At 38.9% G+C, this 23995-nt stretch overlaps 1 protein-coding gene across 14 annotated transcripts in view; it reads right to left on the bottom strand.

The window, feature by feature from the left end:
* The window catches only part of elavl2 (ELAV like RNA binding protein 2), a 212990-nt gene that overhangs the window by 52590 nt on the left and 136405 nt on the right, over positions 1 to 23995 (bottom strand). For 10 of the 14 annotated variants that reach the window (XM_008103466.3, XM_008103471.3, XM_062971872.1 and 7 more), the window contains one exon: positions 21664 to 21907. In XM_008103466.3, coding sequence (XP_008101673.1) covers positions 21664 to 21907 — 244 coding nt within the window. The remainder of the gene's footprint in view (positions 1 to 21663; positions 21908 to 23995) is intronic. The other 4 variants (XM_062971873.1, XM_062971874.1, XM_062971871.1 and 1 more) reach the window with 1 other exon arrangement.

Below are 23995 nucleotides of genomic sequence, written 5' to 3'. Positions count from 1 at the left end.
AAAGTAATTTCTTTCTTTCTTTTTTCCTTAGAAGGCATTTTAAAAGCAACATGGTTACAGTTTTTGTTAGTCGCACATCACTTTTAAATTAAATGCCTCCCTATAAAATATAAAAATGAAAAAATACTTATAAAATATCTTCCACAAGACAACATGTTAAAGTAACAACTAATATTTCAAAGCATAATACTGTTGCTGTTGTGACGCTATGAATTGACAAAATTGGCACCTATATTTTAAAAAAGAAGACAGCTCAGTCATTGTGTTACTTTGTGTTGCTTCCAAACTCCATATGGGGAGGAAACGGGAAAGTGAATGCTCAAAGATGAAAAGACATTGTGATCATCCTCTTTTCCCCATGTGTCCAGTGATGATGTTACTCCCATTTTTTTATCTTAATCTGCTCTTGACTAATGACTAATGCAAAGGAAAAAATAAAATTTAATGCACCATAAACGTTAAAGCAACCAAGCTTTATGGGTGGTCTCAACTCTCTTTGGCTGGGCCAGTGGGAGAGAACTCTGAGTGCGAGTGCTAACAGGGGCCAGAGCTCTGTTTGGGGCAAAGGAGGGGGGCAGCCAGCAGGAGAAAGGGGTCGTATATGTATTTGTAGAGGGTTTATGCCTGTGGGACCCCTTACTTAACAACTGTGCTGCATGGACTCAGGTTTTCTGTAAAAGAACCCCACACATGTATAGATATGTATACATAGGAGTTAGATAAATGGATAGGATAATCAAGAGCAGGGGTCCCCAAACTTTTTAAACAGGGGGCCATTTCACTGTCCCTCAGACCTTTGGAGGGCCGGACTATAATTGACCACTGAGCAATAATAATAATAATAATAATAATAATAATAATAATAATAATAATAATAATAATAATAATAATAATATAATGAGGGTTGGAAGAGACCCCTTGGGCCATTTGGTCCAACTGCCTTCTGCCTTTGTGCACCAAAAGCACAAGAAAAGTTCCCCTGACAGATGGCCACCCAGCCTCAATGTTAATAATCATAATAAATTGGGTTGGAAGTGACCCCTTGAACCATTTAGCCCAACCCCGTTCTGCCTGTGTGCACCCAAAGCACAACCAAAGCATCCCTTAATAATTAGTTAATTAATTAAATAAAAATTAAAATATGATAAAAAGCACAAGCAAAGCATTGGAAGGCGCAAACTGGGCACCGCCGCCACGGGGGCCGGATAAATGGTTTCAAGGGGCCACATGTGGCAAGCAGGCCTTAGTTTGGGGACCCCTGATCAAGAGGTTAGGAAGACCTCTTAGTTGTGGAATCCACAATGGACTTTTAGTCCTGTAGTTTGTTTCTAAGTTACAAGGTCTGCAATGATCTTGCTTTCTGTCTCAAAAGTAAAAAGAACCTTAGAGCACATACAGCAAAGACAGTACAGGTATAATTGGGCTTTGACGTTTCAGATGATTGAAATGCTATGATCAAAGTCTTACTGGTTATGCAGATATAACAAGCGTCTTTCTGGACTGGTTGAAGGTTAGGTCCGATGAATTCTAATTAAGTATCACTGAGACTAATAATGTAAAATCGTCTGGAGAAACTGAAATCATAGAATATTTCTTTTTGAGGCTTCTTACACAAGTAAAAAGTCTTTTTCAGAAGATTTGTGGAGAACGTGGCAGTAGTTATCTTTTAAAAACTGGAAATCAACTTATTGCCTTAGGAACATAAAATGTAATTTTAAAAATGCACACCATATAATTTGGTGCAAAACAATCATGTCTGGTCAATTAAAAAAAACAATACAGGCTGGCAATAGTCACAAAATAAACTTTCTTTAAAAACTTTGTTACAAAAGGAGATCTGAAATGTGAGACATCACTTAGGTTTTATTACTTTTACTGATAATAGGGGGGGAAATGAAAACAGAAGAAAATATTAGTAAAACAGAAAATTATTTTATCTCAATTTTGTTTCTAACTTTCTATATTGTCAAGCAGCCATAACATCTTAATTACCATTAAAATGGAAAGGAAAACAAGACCAGGAAATTCAGTGAGTGACCAGGCACTGTCTACTGATTTACAAAGAGCTCTTCTTATCAGAGAGTGATGGAATCATAGAGCTGGAAGAGGCATCATTGAGCCCCGTCTCCTGCTCGATGTAGACTGTCCAACTAAAGCATCACCAGCATGCTGCTCTACAGCATTTTTTTTTCTCAAGTCCAGAGAAGGAGACTCCAACACCTCTCTAGGTAATTGATTCAAGTGATGAGTGTCTCTTACTGTCATGCATTTTCTTCCAATGCTCAATTGAAATCCACTTTACTGTAACTATTAGACCTCTGGGACAACAGAGAACAGATCTGCCTCCCCTCCTCTTTGACAATAAAAGAGCACAAGTCTGTTACCTGTCAGTTTTCTTTTCACCGAGGTCTTATAAATTTAGGCAGGAAATAAAATATATAAACACCTCTTCATAGATATATTATCTGCCATACAAAACAAAAACAAAAAACAGAAGAAAATGAAAATTTTTGTCTTTGATTGCCAAATTTCTGGTGAGAGGGGAAAGGGGAGAAAAGCTGGGGGGGTGCTTTTACAACTGTAATGTAGACAGTTTCTTCTGAACTCACTCATCTTTTTTGGTCTATATGAGTAAAAGGTATCATACTGTCAATGTGAATGAATGCTTTATTCTGCTAGGGACATCAAATAAAAAATTTCGATAACAGCATTAAGTATATGTTCCCTGCTATGAAGGGAATGGACCTATTTGTTTTACATTCTTCAAATATGGAAGGATATAAATAACTGTTCAAACTTTCAAACATTTTGGCTATTGATAGTTCTTTCTTCATTTGCTTAGTTTCAAGTAGGACAGCTTTCGGTATTTTGTCATCAGGTGCTACAAAAGGGGAACTAGATAGTCTAGGTAAAATTCTATGTCTAGGGCCCAGTTTTTAAGCCAGCAAATTCCTAGATTAGAGTTTACACCTTATTTTATTTTATTGGCCTTTTAATATTTAATATTTCTTTTACTTAAATTATATTTGTCTTAACTATTCTGATGTAACACAAATCCTATGTAAAATCATATTACATATTTTTTAACATTAATATTGAAATCTGAAATATATACAGAAAGTCTGTGTGTGTGTGTTTTATTCTAACCACAATCTGGTTTTTTTTCTTTATTTACGTTGGGTTTACACCCAAGGAATAAATTTGTTAGGATGGCTAGAGTCTGCCATTAAAAAAAGAACATAAAATCTGTGCCAACTATGTCTCCACCTAAGACATTCACAGACTCATTCCACTTAAAAGAACATGTAACATCCACTTGTCAATTTCATACTTGCGCCAGGGGATTTCTCTGGTGAAACTTCTGTGCAAATGTGTTACTAAATAAATACAGCATTAGAAATTACATGCCAACAGTTTTCCATTGGAATACTTTTCCTTCTAGAAGTATCAGCCTACAAGTCACCTGGCACTTGTGTGCTAAATTTTATAATAATAATAAGAAGAATATAAAACTTTATTTATATACCGCCCTATCTCCCGGATGGGACTCAGGGCAGTTTACAGTCATAAAAGCAACACAAACATTACATAACAACATAATACACATTATTAAACAAAGTAAAATAATACAATTATAACAATAAATCACACTTTCATGACCAGATCAAGGGGACGGGAACCATAAACCCAATATATTAAAATGTATCATTTTAGGCTAGGGAAATCTTGTGCAATATATTCAGGCTCAGAAATCGGCGGTAGTCCAATATAATTACTCAAAAACCTGCCGACACCACAAGGTCTTCAGTTCCTTATGGAAATTGGATAATGTAGGGGACATAGGAATTCTTTTTATTTGCTATATAGGTGTGTGTGTGTTTTATATTATTTTAATGGTATTAAGAGTTGAATTACATTTTAAGAACAATATTTTGTATGCTCTTTCTAAAAACCTGTGTAATTCCAAAAGCCTTCTTGAGTCCGAGTTCTGAAGGGGAGAGGCGTAATATGACCCATGGATACATCGGACCACTATCTACAGTTTCGTCTACCTGCATCTGGCAAAATATTCCACTTTAGGTATATCCTATGTCCTTCAACATAACTCTATGGCATGTTTCTGCTGGATATTGATCACAAACTCATGCTGGAGGACCTGCAATGTGCTTTCACCAGAAATCATTCATTCAATATTAATTCACTATTAATACGTGATTTTTTCCTAACAACATAAAGTACGGGAATGTATTTACTGTGGATACGGGAGTCATATTGTATAAAGTCAACAACAATAACAACACAATTCCTTTGAAGTATTTGCATTTGATAGAGAAACCGTATCACTTGACAACAAGTGTTGTTGTTTTTAGTGATGTATCGGCATCGAATTGTTGCCAATTGTACGCCGCCCTGAGTCCCTCCGGGTGAGAAGGGCGGGATAGAAATATTTGAAATAAATAAATAAATAAACAACCACAGGGTGACTTTCTACTATGAGCACTCAGAAATAAACACCTTCCAACACGCAGTTGGAGATAGTTTAGTGGAGCACTGTAAAAATAACATAGGCAGCTAGATGAGTCAAGACAAGCTGATGGTTTCGGTGACTTCTTTTAAACCAGCGGAAACACTGAGGACAGGATGTCAAGGAATCAAGGTTCAAATATTTAGCTACAAAACTAAGTAAATACTTCTGCTGTGTCTGCACCCTTAAGTCAACTTTGGGAACAAATATGAAACCAAAACCCAAGATAAAAATCCTTCCTCTCCAATACGTATTTATATAGAGCAGACATTCACGAATTGTTGGAATGTCTATCCTTTCAGATAGACTGGTCTTTACTGGCATGAGTTTTGGGAACAAATGGAACAATACTCTCCCTTTAGTTAGACTTCATCAGGAATACTGTGTCCAATTCTGGACACCACAATTCAAGAAGGATATTTACAAGCTGGGATGTGTCCAGAAAGGAAACCAAGCTTTATGAGGAATAGCTTAAGGAGCTGGGTATGTTTAGATTGGAAAAAAGAAGGCTGAGCCGGTTACATATTTGAAAGGATGTCACATTGAGGGGAGGGCAAGCTTGTTTTCTTCTGCTCTGGACATGGAGCAATGGATTCACATTATAGGAAAAAGATACTGCCAAAACATTGGGAAGAACTTCCTGACAGTAGTGGAATATGCCGTGGAATATGCAGCTTCACCCTGGATAGAGGTTCCTTCTCTGGAGGTTTTTAAGCAGAGGCTGGATGGCCATCAGGGGTGCTTTGATTCTGGGTTCCTGCATGGCAGAATGAGGTTGGACTAGATGGCCTTTATGGCCTCTTCCAACTCTATGATTCTAATATCTGGTGGCCCAGAGGTTCCCAAGCAATTATACAAAGTTATCTGAGGATGAAAAGGCAGGTGGAGAGAGAAGGAGCAGCTATTGTTAAGACTTTCCACCCCTGGTTGCCAGGAGGAAACCTCTACTTGCAATTACCTCCAAGTTTGATCTATGCTAGAAAAATGGGTCATCTGTTTAGTTTTCAGATTATGTATGCACAGGCAGGATTATACAATTTGGACAGTGACCTAGTTAGCTGCCAACATTTGCAAAGGTTCTGCGTACCTGGCTTTCAAATACAGGTCTTGTTCAGTGCTCGGAGGTGGTGGGCAATTTGTATTCCCTGCAAGAATAGCATGTGAGCGAGGATGCATTAATTATCCTGTGCAGGGTTCATTTTGGAGCAAAAACATAAGCTCTATCTGTAGCTATGCTGGGTAATAAATTATCTCCCTCTAATGGTGAACAAAACAGAAATCACTATATTCTCTATAATAAAATTAGATGTAGTTCATAGAATCATACCATATATACTCATGGATAGGTCGACCTCATGTGTAAGGCATCAGGTCAAAAAAAAAAGATTTTGATACAATTAGTGGGTAAGTTGAGAGTCATTCCACAGACAGGGGAAAACACCAATGTTGGTTAGGGGAGCAGTTGCCCCTGGCGCTGCTTCAATTTCCTTGCTTAGGCTTTCAAAAAGGCTAGAAGTATTGCAGGGGAGAGGAGAGGGGGGTCAGCATTTCTTTTAAGTTCTCCCAGGCAGGATGGAATAAATTCTTGCCTTTCGCCCCTCTACTCAGAAATGGGAATGGTTAATTTCTGATAACTGGTGAATTAGTCAACCCAAGTTTTTTGGGTTGGTATTTTTACTAAATTTACTAGACTTATAAATAAGTACATAGAAAAAGCATTCCTGAGAGAGATGACAATTAAACTTCTGCTTAAATGCCTCCTATGAAGGAGAAGCCATCACTTTTGAGGCACTCCATGTCTGGGGAAAAAAATCTAGCTTCTCTAACTTCTGAGAGAGTAACAAACCTTCACATTCAGTTATGGCAAGTGAAATTATTTGGAATGACAGCAACCCAGATTACATACAGTCCATAATGGAATTTCGGACAAGCTGCTTCCCCCACCGCCCTCCATCCCTTTCTAGAGACCTCTGCTGCATTTTCCCCAACAAAGATGCTGCTCCTAAGTGATCTGCTAGTGATCGGAGAAAATGGCTACCAACTGTGCAAACAGGCCGGTGGGCGTAAACTTTACACAATGCCGCACTGCCAGCCAGAACATAACACAGACATTGCCACTTAACAAATGGAAAGGGAAAGAGTTGCCTCTATAAATCTTTATTGTCTCTGTTCCTCAAAATTGAGAGACAGAAATTGTACCGAATTCTTCTAAAAAACAAGTTTTGTAACATAATTTCTTTTTATTCAAATAAGTTCAGCCCTACTGTTTAAGATCCCCAAAAGGCTTGGAAATATCTGTAATAATAAGGCAGCCCCTGCCATCTGGAAATACAATCTAAAAGAAATAATACACAAGAAAAGAAGGACAGAGAAAGGAGAAGACTAAAAATTAAGCTTGGGTATCCATTCTTAAAGATTCTATTCTTGTAACATTTTGGGACATTAACAATACAGGCAACCTTATAGAAAATTATCACTGGACGACTGCAAAGATTTCTTATGTGTCAGCCAGCAACATTCTTCCATACGGGTACTTGTAATGTTTCCTTCCTAACTGGATATTATAGGAACAGTAGTTCCCCCTCTGCCCATTCAATTCATCCTGTGTTTTAAGTTCAACAGGATAAAAGCAGACAATATAAGTACTCCTAATGTTGTGTACAGTTTGGAAAGGAAAGATGAGGAGATGCTGGAGGAAGCTGAGCTGGAGCCCAGCAAACTCCCTCAGCCAAGCTTTGAAGTAGTATTCATGGAAGAAGCTATTACTTCTCAGCCTGCAGAACAAGTGCAAACAAGTTCCTCTGAGTAGGTTAAGGAAGAGTTTACTGTTACAGCTTTCATGGACCTGCAAAGAGAGAAGTCTCAGCTACGCAGGTCCTTGAGATTAGCTGTGAAGCGAGCCAGCAACAAGTAACATCTGTGGATCTAGGATTTAAAGAATCCTGTGTCCCCTGAAGGGTGAGAAGAGCAGGATATAAATGAAGTAAATAAACAAATAAAAATTAAGGAGATCATGGATGGCACCTTGTTGCTGGCTGCAATGTCAGTTCTAAAAGCTACAGCCTCAGACTCTTGCTATCTTGTATTCCTGAACTTTGGACTTCACCTTGGCTTGCAGATTCCAATTTCAACCTTTCACCCTAGACTCTCTGGCATTTGGTTTATGACCTGGAATAGATGCCTGGTTTATCTATGTTATCCCGCTACTAGGCTTGAGCGATCCATGAAAAAATTGATTCTAAACTCGTTTCAAAAGTAGGGGGCGCTAGCGTTTCGTTTCTGATGTCATTTCCGAATTTTGCCCTCAAAAATTTTCAAAATTTAACTAAAATTCGTTAGTTTCAAAAGTAATTCGTTAATGGCGGACGCGCATGCGCAGTAGCAAAAAAACAGCACGAGGGGAGACTTTACAGGACTCTCCCACCCTCATTTTTGAGCTATCTTCTTCAAACTTGGTACAGTGGTAGAACACATTTAACACTGATAGCTCACCAAAATTTGGAAAGTTTCCCTTATCCTCTGATTTTTGGCGAATTTTCATAGCTTTTATAATAAACCATTTTTTAATAATTGCAGAAATCTGTTCCTGGTTTGAAAGTCTTATTTCCTGTTTCATTGGGTTGTCTTTACTGTGAAAGTCATTGTTCTACTTCAGAAACTTTGTTTTTGTGGCTGAACTTTGTTAAATTGGTGGACCAAACCATAATATGTTCCATCCATGTCGCTTGCACAAAGTTCAGGCAGTGTCATAGATTTTGCCATGTTTCTATGACAGAACCAATTAGGAAATGACATTTATCACCCAGGAACAGAAATCATAGTACACCATCAAATCATTCCTGACAGATGGCCATCAGCCTCTGAATAAGGAAATCAGTTCCTGGTTTGAAAGTGCTATTTCCTGTTTCATTGGCTTTTCTGGGCTGAGAGTGTGTGACTTGCCCAAGTGGGTGGCTGAGTGGGGAATCAAGCCACAATTGGAGTCCAAAATTCAAACCTCTCCCTCCCTCCTTCTCTCTAAACTTCTCATACCTTCCAAGAATTCACATACTGTATGAAAGTTTGGTCAAGATGGTCAGAGGAGGGCAACTAAAATGATCTAGGGTCTGGAGAACAAGCCCTATGAGGAGCGGCTTGAAGAACTGGGCATGTTTAGCCTGCAGAAAAGAAGGCTGAGAGGAGACATGGTGTATAAGTATGTGAGGGGAAGTCATAGAGAGGAGGGAGCAAGCTTGTTTTCTGCTGCCCTGCAGACTAGGACACGGAACAATGGCTTCAAACTACAGGAAAGGAGATTTCACCTGAACATTAGGAAGAACTTCCTCACTGTGAGCTGTTCAGCTGTGGAACTCTCTCCCCCGGGCTGTGGTGGAGGCTCCTTCTTTGGAGGCTTTTAAGCAGAGGCTGGATGGCCATCTGTTGGGAGGGATTGGATGGTGTCTTCCTGCCTGGCAGAAGGGGTTGGGCTGGATGGCCCACGAGGTCTCTTCCAACTCTACTGTTCAATGACTCTATGATTCTAAGTGAGGACAAAAGGGGGTGGGGAATGTTAAGAGGAGAGAGGGCCTGGAACACCTGGGAATTGTAGTTTTAAAGTGGGCATAGTACTATTGGAGAAACGTTTGCTTCAGCCCAATGCTTTTATAAATGGTCAAAATTCAGAGGCTTCGTTCTCCTGCATTTTGAAAGCTATTATGATGAAATTTGCCAGAATAGAAGCAAAAATTAACCACTCTTTGCCTATCAAGTTTCATAATGTTTGACCCATCCACTGATTTTTGGGGATTTTTGAAGCAACATTTTTTTAAAATGCTAGCAGATCGATGGCCACGCCTCTCCCTCCCTCTCTCTTCCGCTCTGATTGGCTGAGAGGCATGCCAACATGGCTTCTCCTCTCAGAGGGGCTACAGCTACATCCGAAGACATCAGAAACAAACGAAAAGGTATTTTTTTATTCAAATTCGTAATATTTGTAAGGCAGTGAGCAGATGTTTCAAATATCAATTCAAAAGTACTTTCGAAACAAATTTTTAATGAATTTAACGAACTAACGACAAATTTGCTCAAGCCTACCCGCTATTGTTTGCCTCTCTGTTGAATTAATGGCTTGACTTTGGACTGTTGATTAGTGCTCTGCTAGTATTTGGAGGCTGAAACTTCTAAACCTAACCTATAAGCACACACCTAAGATTCTGCCCCAATCTAGCAAACCAAATACATAGTGTATTAGAGTACACAGGTATCCCAGAATGCACTTCCTCACTTTCTACCATATTTTTTTCGTATCAGGAGCGACCTGAGAAACTGCAAGTCGCTTCTGGTGTGAGAGAATTGGCCATCTGCAAGGATGTTGCCCAGGGGACGCCCAGGTGTTTTTAAAAATGTTTTTACCATCCTTGTGGGAGGCTTCTCTCATGTCCCCGCATGGAACTGGAGCTGATAAAGGGAGCTCATCTGCGCTCTCTCCGCGTTGGATTCGAACCTAGCAGCCTTCGAGTCAGCAGCCCAACCTTCAAGTCACAAGGCTTTAACCCACTAGGCCACCGAGATCTCCTACTTTCTACCATATAAATGTATGCTTCTGCCTGGAGACAGCATTCATTTTATTTGAAAAAGGATTATGCATCAATATTTATAAGCATTTCAAGATGTTGTACAGGCTTAAAAATCAATTCCTGGAGAAAAAAAGCAGCAAAAATATAGGAGATATTACTCAAGATAAATAAGAATGCAATGCTTCAGAAAAATTCAAAACTACTAATCTTATTAGGTTCAGAAACAATATTCTAATGCAGCAGTCTCAAAATAGATGAAGGCTCCTATTGCTTTCCAAAGTTCACTGAAATCTGAAAGCTATAAGACCATGATAGCAGTATGCAGATCTCCTAATCATTCATGAATTGCTGATGTAGAGCATGGGCCAAAATTACATTCCGACTGCTTAGGAACCTTTCAGCATGTTCCCATTTATTGTTATAATACATAACTCTTCATCCTTCATACACACCTGAGAAGTAATCACGGCATGCACTGCGCACGAGCTCATAAAAGTAACTGCAATACTGAGTGAACAGTTTTGCAAATGCATCTGCTGGGTTCACTCAGCTTTGTAGGAATCAACCTTAAAGTTACAAACAGACTAGTAGCTATTGCTTGAGTACGTTTTAATGTATTATATGTTTTATGATTTTATGTTTATATGATTTAAATGTATGTATGTGATTGTATTTTATTGTGTATTGCTGGGCTTGGTCCCCATGTGAGCCGTTGTTGTTGTTGTTGTTGTTGTTATAGCTCTCTGTATCCATGGATTTTGTATGCAGGGATTCAACCATACATGGCTTGAAAATATTCCCCTTCAAAAGTCCAAAAAAACCATGATTTTGTCATTTTATATAAGGGACACCATTCTAATTAGACTTGAATATCTATAGAGTTTTGCTTACACTGGAACACTGGAACCAATCCCAATGGATACCAAGTGAAAATTCAAGTCTCACTTTTCATATATGACTTTAATATCCACAGATGTTGACATCTTTTGGGGGTACTGGAGTCAATCCCCACTGGATACCAAGGGTCACAATATCTTTATAGCCGCTTTGAAAAATGGAGAAGTTAGGAGGCTGTAATTGTGACAAGAATGTTGTTTGATAGGTGTAACTGAGGGGCAAGCAAGACAGCTCAATCTAGAGGCATCTTGTTAGAGAAGGAGTCACTGTTAATTGCATATTCTCTGATATCCTTAAGTAAATGAACTCAGGTAGGAAGATTAAGAAAGATCACGGGCCTTGGAAGAATAGGTACTTTGACTACTTGTAGTACAACTCAGATTAAGACAAGGAAAGCCTTCCAGGTGGTTCCTTGGAAAACCCAATACATGTTTTCAGTTTTTTGAAGGATTATATTTTATAAACAATGAATTGCCACAACTAAGAAGAATTTTCGATGGAAGGTACTTTTCTGCAGGAATAAATCTAGATTCCTTTACTTACCAGATATAATCATGTATAAGAAATTGACCTTACGGTTTAAGTTAAGGGAAGATTTTGGTTCCAAAATTATGGATTTTAATATGACCAATGGATAAGTTGAGGGTTGTTCTGCAGAGATAGGAGAGTACTAATGCTACCTTAGGGAGCCAGCCACCCTTGGCCACTGCCGCTATTTTCCTGCCCAGACATTCAAAAAGGCCAGAAGCAACACCATGACAGAGAGAGTGCTTCTTTTAGGTTCTCCCGAAACAGACCAAAGCTCTTGTCTTTCACCTCTAATCAGAGAAAGAGATGGTTCCCTTTTTGATAAGAGTTAAGGTACAGTACTTACTGACTCCTGAAAAAAACTGACCCAGATATGTTGGGCTAACTTTTTGACTGAAATTTGTCGACTAATGTGTATTAGGATATTAGCATTCAGTAATCACACACGCAGCCCTGCCCACCTCTCTCTCCTGCAGTCCAATGCCAAAGGACATTTCTTTCAATAACAGATATCAACTTGGCTTTGGAAAAGGAATGGGTGTGACCCCGAACATTCCCAATTCTTCTACTACTTATGCATTTCAAATGACTGGACAGATCACTACTTAAAAACATTTTGAAAATGCATCTGTGTAACCATGTGTGATGCAGCTTTAAAATGTAAGAAAGAAACAAAACTGACAGGTTAGAAAGTATCAAATGATTGAGCTGGAAAATGCTTCTTAAAAATCATATGGAACTCTGTTTTTGCCTAAATTGAAAAGCATAAATGTGCTGAGTGTTTAATAAAGAGTGAGCTAAAAAAGAACATCGTACAAATGCTATGAGGATGCAAGCTGAACAAAATACCCTAGATATTTCCTACATATTTTAATTAAAAGATAACAGATTAAGTACAAAAAATTATGTCACCATTTAATTCCTGGCAGGATATAATTACATTTTGGAGAACCAAAAAACAACTATACTTGCTTATTTTAGTTAAGAAAAACAAAAAAAGCCAATTAGAATTTTTTTTTCACTTTTCCTCTAGCTAATACCATAGTATTTTTTTTTAAAAAAATAAGCCAATTATTCCTTGAAGAGCTGTCAACATTTTCTTGATTGAAGGTGGATATTTTGATGCCCTATTAATATTAATGTGATTTGCCACCAATCATGTACAATGTTTAGGATGGGAAAGTTTTTTAAATGAAGTACAAACTTGAATCTAGTGGAGAAGTTCATTTTCCTTTGTTTAAAAAAATCACTTTGCAAAACCAGCTATAGAAACCAAGCAAGACCTAGTCAAAATGCAATAGAAATATTAAAGGCTTTGTCTGGAACGTTAACCATAGTGCATATACGCAAATGTAGAACATACATGTAATGGCAAAATCACCAGGAAAGTCATATTCATAAATCATATTTCATTTCAAAAGAGGAAAATTATTTTAAAATAATATCAAAAATGAATAAAAGTTCATTTAAAGGAACTTGAAAAAAACTTCAAGACTGTACGATATATTGTAAATCAGAAAAGAAGATGCCAGTTGATTCATGAGTAAAATAAACTAAAGAAGCTACTTAGAAGCAAAAAAAAGAGGCTTCCTATAGAAATTCCAGAAGAACAGAAACATTAGCCAAAAAAAAGTGGAAACAGACGAGTTTTTAAAAAAGAATTTGAGAATCATGCTGTTAAAAACATTTGCATCAAAAATACAAAATACTTCAAATATTGTTGAAGGTTTTACTGACCAGAATCACTGGGGTGTTGTACGGTTACCATACATAGCCATAGAGCCCAGAAACCACACAAAACTCCTACTTCAAATATATTAGCACCAAACTAATTGGAGAGACAGTCACATAAGGCAATGAAAAAGTGTATTAACTAAGCCAATGTGATATAGTGGGTTGAGTACTGGACTGTAACTCGAAATCAGAGAATGTAGCCCTACACAACCATTGAAACTCACTGGGTGTAGTCTTGTGTATTTGTATAAAATCGCTACCCATTTCTGTTTGTTCCACTCGTATAGCCCCGTTTCTGTGTCCGTCTGCCGCTTCCAAAACCAGCGCCCATCCGAACAAGTTCTTTCGTTTCACCATCCAAATATACAAATGCATTTGTCCCACTAGCAGCAATCAACAGGCTACCCAGGATCCCCTTCTGCTCAGTTTTAAGGCTAGAGAGGCGAAATCAACACACATGGAGGACATATCTACCACTTTTAGTCCTCCAACTCTTACAAAGTTTGGGCCATCCCCTGCATTTTAGGGATTTTTTTTCTTTCTATAAATAAAATCTCCTTTAAAACATTCTCTCTTTCCCCATGGGTCCCGCCCTTTAACCTAAGTGCTTAAGATAGTAATGATTCTGAGAGATCTCCCTCTTGATCTGCCTGCAGAGGAGACCTGAGGTTCAAGAATAAGCAGGCTGCAAGGCAGGCACTGAGGATGGCAAAGGGCAACAAACACAGCAGGCAGAGGAAGGAACAGCAGCACAGCAAATGGTTTTGTGCTGCTTTCACTTTCGTTTCACTGCTTTATCCGTGTGGAGTGGGGTCTGTCATATCATGCAATATGAATGAACGGTACGGTACAAAAGCGCAAATGAGACAAATGAAACACACACTGGGACCTACTCTAACTGGGTGAACTTGGGCAAATCATGCTCTCCCAGCCCTTGAGGAAAGCAAAGACAAATCCTCCAAGGAAACCCAATGTTGGTGTTACTTTAGGGTTGTCATAAGATGAAAAGACAACCACATCAGTAATGAAAAAAGATTCAAAAGATGAATCAACCTAAACATGTAAAGAAATTTCCCTGGACACAACACTCTCAAACGAAGTGGTATTTTCACAAATCACTGAGATTTTTTTGTTAAGGTAATAGTCAAATTGAGTATTCACACATTTGCAAGGCTGACAGAGGGTTTTCAAAAAGAAAACAGTGTACACAAAACACTGCACATATTTTAAAATTCCAACAGTTAAAATGTTTATGATTAAGAGGGGGAAATACAGTTTAGTTAATGGGTAAAAGTTGCACAAATTAGAAAAGCTGTGCAAATGCATGCATAGGTAAAGTTAATAGCTTCCCCCTGATATTAAGTCTAGTCATGTCCGACTCTGGGGGTTGGTGCTCACCTCCATTTCTAAGCTATGGAGCCTCCGGTGGCGAAATGGGTTAAAGCCTTGTAACTTGAAGGTTGGGTTGCTGACCTGAAGGCTGCCAGGTTCGAATCCCACCCGGGGAGAGCGTGGGTGAGCTCCCTCTATCAGCTCCAGCTCCATGTGGAGACATGAGAGAAGCCTCCCACAAGGATGGTAAAAACATGTAAACATCCGGGCGTCCCCTGGGCAACGTTCTTACAGACGGCCAATTCTCTCACACCAGAAACGACTTGCAGTTTCTCAAGTTGCTACTGATACGGAAAAAAAAAAATCTAAGATGAAAAGCCAGCGTTGTTCGTAGACACTTCCACCCCTGGGGGTTGGTGCTCATCTCCATTTCTAAGGTAAAGAGCCAGCATTGTCCATAGACACTTCCAAGGTTATGTGGCCGGCATGACTGCATGGAGCACCGTTACCTTCCTGCCAGAGCAGTACCTACTGATCTACTCACATTTGCATGTTTTTGAACTGCTAGGTTGGCAGAAGCTGGTGGTAACACCAGGAGCTCACCTCGCTCCCTGGATTCAAACCACCAACGTTTTGGTTCAGCACTTCAGCAGTTTAACCAACTGCACCACCGGAGGCTCCAATGCATACATAAATGAATAAAAATGCATGAGACCTTTTCCACCAATGTCACTCAAGAAAAAAAATGAAATCTCACGACCTGATATAAAAAAAAGACAAAAAAAATGTAAAATTGGAAAAGGGCAACCAAAACAATGAGAGCACTCCCTAAAGTTACAATGCTTACAGTGTCCCAAGGTTAGAATGTTTGGAAGCTTTCAGTTTATAAAAAGGCAAGCATTAAATTTAAAAACTGTTTAGAATAATGATTCATGCAGTAGTATAACCCCAACAAAAGATCCCAGCATTGTCCAATCAAACTGTAAAGTGGAAGAGTCAATGACAAAATTAGACATGTACAATATAGCACATAGTTAAACCATATCTCCTGCTAAAAATTGTGACAATGGCCATCAATTGTTGTGAGCCACTCCGAGTTCCCTCGGGGAGATGGGGCGGGATACAAATAATGTATATTATTAAGTTTATTATCAATGCAATGTCTAAAAGAGGGAATTAAATAAATTCACGGAAGAGAAGGCTTAGTACAAATAAAAGGAATCAAAGGAACTGTATGACACCCAACAGTATTACTCAAATGAAGCATATTAAACAGCTTAGAAAATCAATATATATGGGTGTCCCTGTTCTCTAAATGTCTCCCTGAGGATTAAAATACGTAGGAGTCTTGTGTCCACTAGTTATGGCATGTGGGAGGAAGAGGGTCATCCGCACCTTTGGCATCCATATTGGATAACACTAGTTTCATTACAGCATGAAGTAAAAACATGGCTTTTTATTGGGACTGATCTAAATCTGCACACACAGAAGGATTACAGTTTTGTGTAACAAATCAACTCATTTTTGTCACTGGGGTATATTTTAGCTTCACTCAGTGTAATGTATTGAGACCAAAATGTCACATCAAACCACGATATAGCAAAGCAAAAGTAATGTGCTGATTTCATTCAAGGCAAATTGGGAGAATACTGGATCCCATGGGAACAAGAGATAACCTGACTTCGTATGGAACTAACTGAGTATTTCCTAGATCTGAATATCTGAATAGAACACGATTGCACACATCTGGAAAACCAGAAATAGATTAGAATGTACAACCTAATCTGAAGATACTGTACTCATAAAATACACATTTTTAATGGTAGTGCATGAGGGTCAAGAGAGTGTTTTGTAAAGTATCCACAGTTACTGCCTAACTATTTATGCACATATGCACACTAAAATCATCCCATCACTTGCCACAGCATGCCATTTCTGAATACAGCTGCATTTAAATAAGAGGATATGCATTATTATTTCCTACCCGCATAAATTTTCAGCATGCGAAAATTTCAGATCAGATCTTTTTTAAAAAAAATCCACCAAGTATCTTTAATACTCTGTGCACTATAACACCGTCTGGCTGCCATTTACAACTTGCATCTGTGCAAGCATATGATTTGACATAAATGCATCTGCTGCAACTGAAGTTCAAGTCGAAAGCAGAATATGAGCAATACAAGTACACCACAGCCACAAAAATTTAAACAAGTTGTGCCAGGATGTCTCAGAACAGGATGGCGAGAGTAAATTGCTTTTAGTTAACCTAAAAACAGATTTGTAGTAGTGCTGTATCAAGCATAAACTTGAACAAGGACAAGGAAGCTTTCAATCTCCTAGCAAAATATTGTCTCTAACGTATTGCTCCTTATACATAAGCTGATATAAAAACAGCAGCTGTTCCCTATCATGCTGTGAGTTATTTGAGAAAGCAGTTGTTAGACTGCTAGAAGAAGTAAATGTCCGTTACATCCCAAGCCCACTTCAGCTGACTATTACATGGAAGGATCCAAAGAGGTGATTCGGCACTCCCCCATCATCCTTCTATTAGACTCTGAAGCTTTATTACACACAAAATAACTCTACACCATGCTGGTCAACTGCTTTTTTACCACCAAACCAAAGTGTGACTAGAGTTTTGGAGATCCCTCTGTCCACTAATAAACAAAACCATATTCTTATTAAGTACCGTACTGGCAAGAAAGAATTTAACTCTTTGGGAAGACATTTAAGAAGAACAGAAGTAGTCAGCAGGGGAACTTGGGGGGGGGGGGGGTCAATCTAAAACTACCACAGACTGTTTTATCACAAGGGAAGCACTCAATCTACACAAGTCTTTTGGCTTTACTTATGTAAGCCATCAGATTAACAGTTGTTCCCTACAAGATTCTGATCTGAGTGCTCCAAATGAGAAGGGGAACAAAGGCTTAATCCCTAATTGCTCAACAGACAAGTAAGATATGAATCTGTCCATTTTTTTTCTCTAGAGAAAAGGAGAAAGAGATGTCAGATGTCCATTTTATCAGAGCAGAGCCAAGGCCACACAATCACCTAGCCATAAAGAAAGAGCATGGAGAAAAACAGGGTCTTAACTACATTACTAAAAACACATGAGGATGAAAACTAAAGTGTTTTTCTGCAGGTAACAGAGAGAAAATATAGCCGAGTTCTCCACTCACAGACTTTTTACAAGTTGTGACTTAACAGACAACTTTTCCTGCAGAGGGTCTTATTTTTTAAAAAATCATCAGCATTCACCATTAACACTGATGTTCACGGGTAAGTATTTTGGCCCAACTAGTGAATAAAATACACCATGGCTTCTGTTATGAAATGACTGGCAATACGACTTGGCCATTATAGAAACATCTACAATTCTCCGATTACATTCTCAGGCATCTTCATATAGTATATTCAGGACAAGTTATTATGGTATTTCTGATAAAGGCTCTAGGCCAGTGATTCCCAAAGTGGGCGCTACCGCCCCCCGGTGGGCGCTGGAGAGATCCAGGGGTGCGGTGATTGTACCTATTAGGACACAGGGGCGGGTCCAGAGGAGGGGCGGGGCCTTTTCCCAAGTGCCAGAGACAGGGCTGAGCACCTGAGACGCCTGTTAGGATACACAGGGAGTGGAGCTAGGGAAGGGAGCGGGGCCTCCTTCCAAGAGCCCAAGACAGGGCTGAGCCTCTATACCTCTCCTGAGAGGCCTTTTAGGACTAAAGGGTGGGGCTAAGGGTGAGGGTGGGGCCTCTTTCCAAGAGCGCAAGACAGGGCTGAGCCTCTGTATACCTCCCCTGAGGCGCTTGTTAGAACACGGGGGCGGGGTATAGAGGTTCAGCCCCATCAGGCACTTAGGAAGAGGCCCGGCTCCCTCCTCTAGCCCCACCTCCTGTGTCCTGGCAGGCACCATAGGACAGGGATAGAAGCTCAACCCTTCCTCAGAGCTCGTAACTCTGCCCATCCCAGTCCTGGCCGCCCATTTGTGGCCCCACCCACCTCCCCTCGCAGCCCTGCATCTTGGACTAGGGGAGAGGCTCAGCCCCACTCTCTTGAGCAGGAGCCACACCCACCCCTCTAAGCTATATCCACCTTTCCAGGGGGCGCTGGGTAGTATTTTTTTTAAAGGGGGCGGTAGGCCAAATAAGTTTGGGAACCACTGCTCTAGGCATCTGAGGTTCACAAAACACTAAGGAAAAGGGTAATCAAGACCTAGTACTAAATTACTATGTCAGGTTTACTAAATTTAAAGCTAGTTCTGGTACACATAACAAATCCCTGAGGTCAGTAATCTTCTTTAGTATCTGACTATAATATATCTCAGGGTTCTCACTAGCCTGAAATCTGTCTACCCCAGATGTTTATCAGAGGTATTATAATGTTTTCACTGTATGAAGAATTTTTTTTTTAGAAAAGGGCAAATGCACCTGGATGATCTACCATGTTACCATAGCATTCCATGTGGGAAAGAGGCTATTTCATCACTTTATTTTGCAATGGTCAGCAAGTCTGAGAATTTGGAACACTAAAACAAACTGAACAGATCTTTGGAAAGTGACATTATCTAGGTATGTTAGTGAGTTGTTAGAAGACTGACTCTGTACTATTACAGGCATTTTGGAAAGGCATATCCACCATTCTTAACCACAGAGAGCATTAAGCCAAGCCAAGCCTGAAAACCACTTAAGTAGAGAAACCCACTAATACCTTCTAAATCAGGGGTCCCCAATCTTTTTAAACAGGGGGCCAGTTCACGATCCTTCGGACCGTTGGAGGGCCGGACTATAGTTGGCCACCAAACAATAATAATAACAACAACAACAAAAAGAGCGTTGGAAGAGACCCTTTGGGCCATTTAGCCCGACCCCCTTTTGCCTTTGTGCACCAAAAGCACAAGCAAAGCACCCCTGACAGATGGCCTCCCAGCCTCAATGATAATAATAATAATAATAATAATAATAATAATAATAATAATAATAATAATAGAGGGTTGGAAGAGACCCTTTGGGCCATCGAATCCAATCCCCTTCTGCCTTTGTGCAACGAAAGCACATTCAAAGCACCCCTGACAGATGGCCACCCAGCCTCAATGTTAATAGCAATAATAATAATAATAATAATAATAATAATAATAATAATAATAATAATAAATAGGGCTGGAAGAGACCATTTGGGCCATTGAGTCCAATCCCCTCCTGCCTTTGTGCACCAAAAGCACAAGCAAAGCACCCCCGAAAGATGGCCACCCAGCCTCAATGTTAATGATGATGATGATGATGATGATGATGATGATGGTTGTAAGAGAAGAAGAGACCCCTTGGGTCATTTAGCCCAACCCCCTTCTGCCCTTGTGCTGTGGGGGCCGGGTAAATGGCTTCGATGGGCCGCATCCGGCCCCCGGGCCTTAGTTTGGGGACCCCTGTTCTAAATTGCTAATTATCCAAACTGACTTTCAACCATAAGTGTAATTCAATTGAAGTACTGGGCTTTTTTTTACAACGTTTTAAGATTCTCTATTGCCTTTTAAACCTGAAAGCTTGGGAAAGTTGCCAATATCCAAGTGTCAGTATAGTATCCAGGTTTTGAATAGTGATAAATGAGAACAAAAAAGGGGGCAAGATGAAATGCAGTACTGGGAAGCTGCCAAGGGGATAATGCAAATACAAAAAAAAAAAGAAATCAAACTAAGGCAGAAGAGACTGGCTCCCCTCAGATGACTTAATATGCAAGGTTTATAATATTCTAGAAGTACACAAATTTAGATGTTTTACTGCAGAAGTGCAACTATCAATGACTCCCAAAATTGGACAGATCCCATCTCTAAAATCCAAGATCACTGAAAAAATGATAATTTCAGTGAAAACCATTGATGGAGCAGAAAAGCTTTTCCCTTTAAACACATCATTATCTTGAAAGACTCTGTATTCTTCTTCACTGAGATGAGGGGCCGGGCTGTGGCACAGCTGGCTAGTAACCAGCTGCTATAAATCACTACTGACCGAGACGTCATGAGTTCGAAGCCCGGGTCGGGCTAAGCCTCCGACCATAAAAAAAAAAAAAATAGCCCCGGCTTGCTGTTGACCTAGCAGCCCCGAAAGACAAGTTGCATCTGTCAAGTAGGGAAAATTTAGGTACGCTTTATGTGGGAGGCTAATTTAACTAATCTACAACACCATAAAACTGCTCACGAGGAAAAGAAGAAGAAGAACAGCCACCAATGGACGGTGAAGCAACAGCTCCCCCTGTGGCCGGAATCGTGAAGCTGGAAAGATGTTAAAAATGCCTCTGTGTCTGTCTAAAACTGAATGTTGTTTGTTTGTTGGCATTGAATGTTTGCCATATATATGTTCATTGTAATCCGCCCTGAGTCCCCTTCGGGGTGAGAAGGGCGGAATATAAATACTGTAAATAAATAAATAAATAAATATGTTTATCTCTGGCCTTGATTTCTCCAGCTCATACCAGCTTTAGCTCTTCAACCACAAAAGGATTGTGGTTACCGTTGTTGTTAGTGTTGTTTCAAAGAAACCTATTTCCGCTTCTACACTTTTATGATCTAAAAGACTAAGAGATACAATAAGATTAATATGCAGCCCTATGAACTATTTGCTGGAAGCAAGACCCAGTGAATTCAATGGTCCAAGGCTGCATCCTAAATGTATTAGTTTTGATCTTTTTGCTCATTAAATTTTATGTGAATTGCAAACAATGCCATCAAAAGGGGAGGACAGCCTCAAGTTTGTATTATTTATAAAAATTCACCCTTGTTGTCTTCAATCCTAAAATGAAAATTGAACTAAAACAGGCCATTCTAGAATCCTTGTTGAGTCTCAATATTTCTTTGTGAAAATTAAAAATTAAGTAGATGAATACGATATTTTCAATTAATATATTTTCTCCAAAAGCATCTAAAATATCCATGAGATATTTATATCCTGGAGAACTTATTAAGCCTCTTCTAGGTTGAGAGAAAGGCTGATCCACCTTCCAAACGAATGCCACGTCATCTTTCCGTCATTTGCAAATAATGCTATTCAAACTGTTTAAAATAGTGGCATCCACGTGCTATGAATATATAGGAAAGAGCTTACATACCTGTTATTTTGTCCCTTACAAGTTTGCAGGATTCTATCTCGCCAATGCTCCCAAAAAGACTTTTGAGCTCCTCTTGTGTCATATTCTGAGGAAGATAGTTGACTATTAAATTGGTTTTGCTGTCCTCCGTGTTCCCAGAATCAACTGGCGATGAGCAGTTGTTGTTTATGGTAGTAGGACCATTGGCTGTGTTATTGCAAGTTGGCCCATTAGACAGTTGTGTTTCCATGGCAGCAATTACCTGCTAAAAACAGAGAAAATGAGAAGTGTCAGAATTCATATTTCAGAATGTATTAGTGAATCTAGCCAAGAATGTAAAGCTTTGTCACTATGCAAGCACACCCAATTGTCAGGGCTATAATGATGTTTTTGCAATAAACGCAAAGCAGTTTAATTCTCATGCAATAGAAACTATTAGAAGTTTTAAAATAGCAAAGGTTTTATTGAAAGATTTTCTAAGTCATATATGGGAGAAAAATCCCAGGAAATGTTTTTGATAGCAAGAATTTAAAATATTGCAACTGAGAGCCAAGTAACATCAAATATGAACTATTAATACTAAATTTATGAAAAGCGTCAAAGTTTTTAAACTGAAGAAGTCATATTTAAGAAGAGTTGATAATTACTGCAAAGGCTGAATTGACAATTACAAGTAGTAACAAACTTCATGAAATGCATTAGCAAAAATAATGTACTGTTTTGGTTACTTTTCTGTATTTAAGAGTTGGCCACATTGCTGGCAAAATGCAAATTTTGTTTTTTCAATATGTTTACAGTTGATGAAGATTAAGTAATGTAATGACTATGGGAGACCTTCTTTGTGGTGACTCTAAGGCAAGAAAAGCTTTACCATCAATTACTGTGCCAATATTTTGCTCAATGCTACAAAGTAGAGCATCTAGGACTGCATATATCCATCTCTTGTTGAACTTAACTGATCTAAAGAAATATCTATCAGAAAAACGGAGGTTGCTCAAGTGAAACACCTAACCAAACAACATGGGATATCCTGAACAAAAATCTATTCTTAGTGCAGACATTCATTCCAGCTTGTGTGTGTCACTATGTGGTAGGTGCTAACTACTGCTGAATACAAGATTTATTATTTTTTTCTGACAATTTCCTGATTAAAAGCCAGAGAATCTACATTATAATCAAATTTACCAATACAAAACTCTATCGAGGTATCATCAACTACACCAATGTACCATACTGCACAAATAAAGCTGTTCTCTAAGCTAAACTCATAGGCAGACCTCAACATCAATTCAGCAACTGGCCTATTAGTTAAGATATATTCATTATTTGAAAGTTTCAGAAAGACTACTTTACTATCTTGATGAAAATGTAAGTCAGTACTGGAATTTGCAAGATTTTTACTCCCCTCCAAGAAGAGGAAGAATATTTATTATGGATTACCCAGATGACTGGGTTCCCCCACACCCAAAAAAGTCGAAATCTCGTCAAAATGTGTTTTAAAAGTTCCACGTATCTGTTGATGATCAAACCTTCCATTTCATCCAACCTATGATGACAAATTTGTTTCCTAGGATATTAAAACAAGGCTAGTTGTCCATGCAAAGTGAAGGAAACAACTATTCAGTTTTTTCTTGAAGTACAAAACTGCTGGGATACAATACCAAATCCAAATTGAAGCTCCCTATGAAGACTTCATTTTTAAGAGTTCATTATTGGGGTTTTTTAAGGGGCAACTATAATCCATCTTCACATTTCTTCTCATTTTTTTCATGCTGAGATGGCAAGAGTAAAATCCTAACCAACATTCCAAGGAACAGCTGTAAAAATCTGTATATTTTGGAATTACAGTGTTTCAGTGACAGGACCATCTGCTACTCTGAAAAAGGCAATGCTAATAATCCTGTATTTTAAGCAAACAGTTCCTATCCCATTGATTACAATTTTTAAAAGCAAAGTTAGCCGTTCACCTGATGCCAATCAGGGTTCCCAGCAACTTCTAGAGTTTAATTTTGTTTCTTGGCCAAATGATTCATAACTTGAATGGAATTCTGTGATTTCTTTAGTAACCAAAAAAATACATAATGCAAATTATTTTCCAAAGTTACGGTTATTCAGCATTCAGACCATACCAAAAGAGCTTTTTCTTTTAAAAAAATACATAGTACTAAAGAGATAATGAATTACTATGATGGAAGTCACATAGCATTTCTATGTTTAGAGGCTTTCTTGAGCTCTGCCCCAAACTAGACACATTCTGATTCCTACACCAGAACATATTAAGAAAGTATACAAAATTAAGCTAAATATAATTTTCTAAAGTGTTTGGTATGGCCCGAAAACTACTGTAACAAAT

Source organism: Anolis carolinensis, chromosome 2 (genome assembly GCF_035594765.1).
Source record: "Anolis carolinensis isolate JA03-04 chromosome 2, rAnoCar3.1.pri, whole genome shotgun sequence".
Lineage (NCBI taxonomy): Eukaryota > Metazoa > Chordata > Lepidosauria > Squamata > Dactyloidae > Anolis > Anolis carolinensis.
Note: the sequence above shows the minus strand (reverse complement) of the source record. Positions and strands in the feature narration are given on the sequence as shown.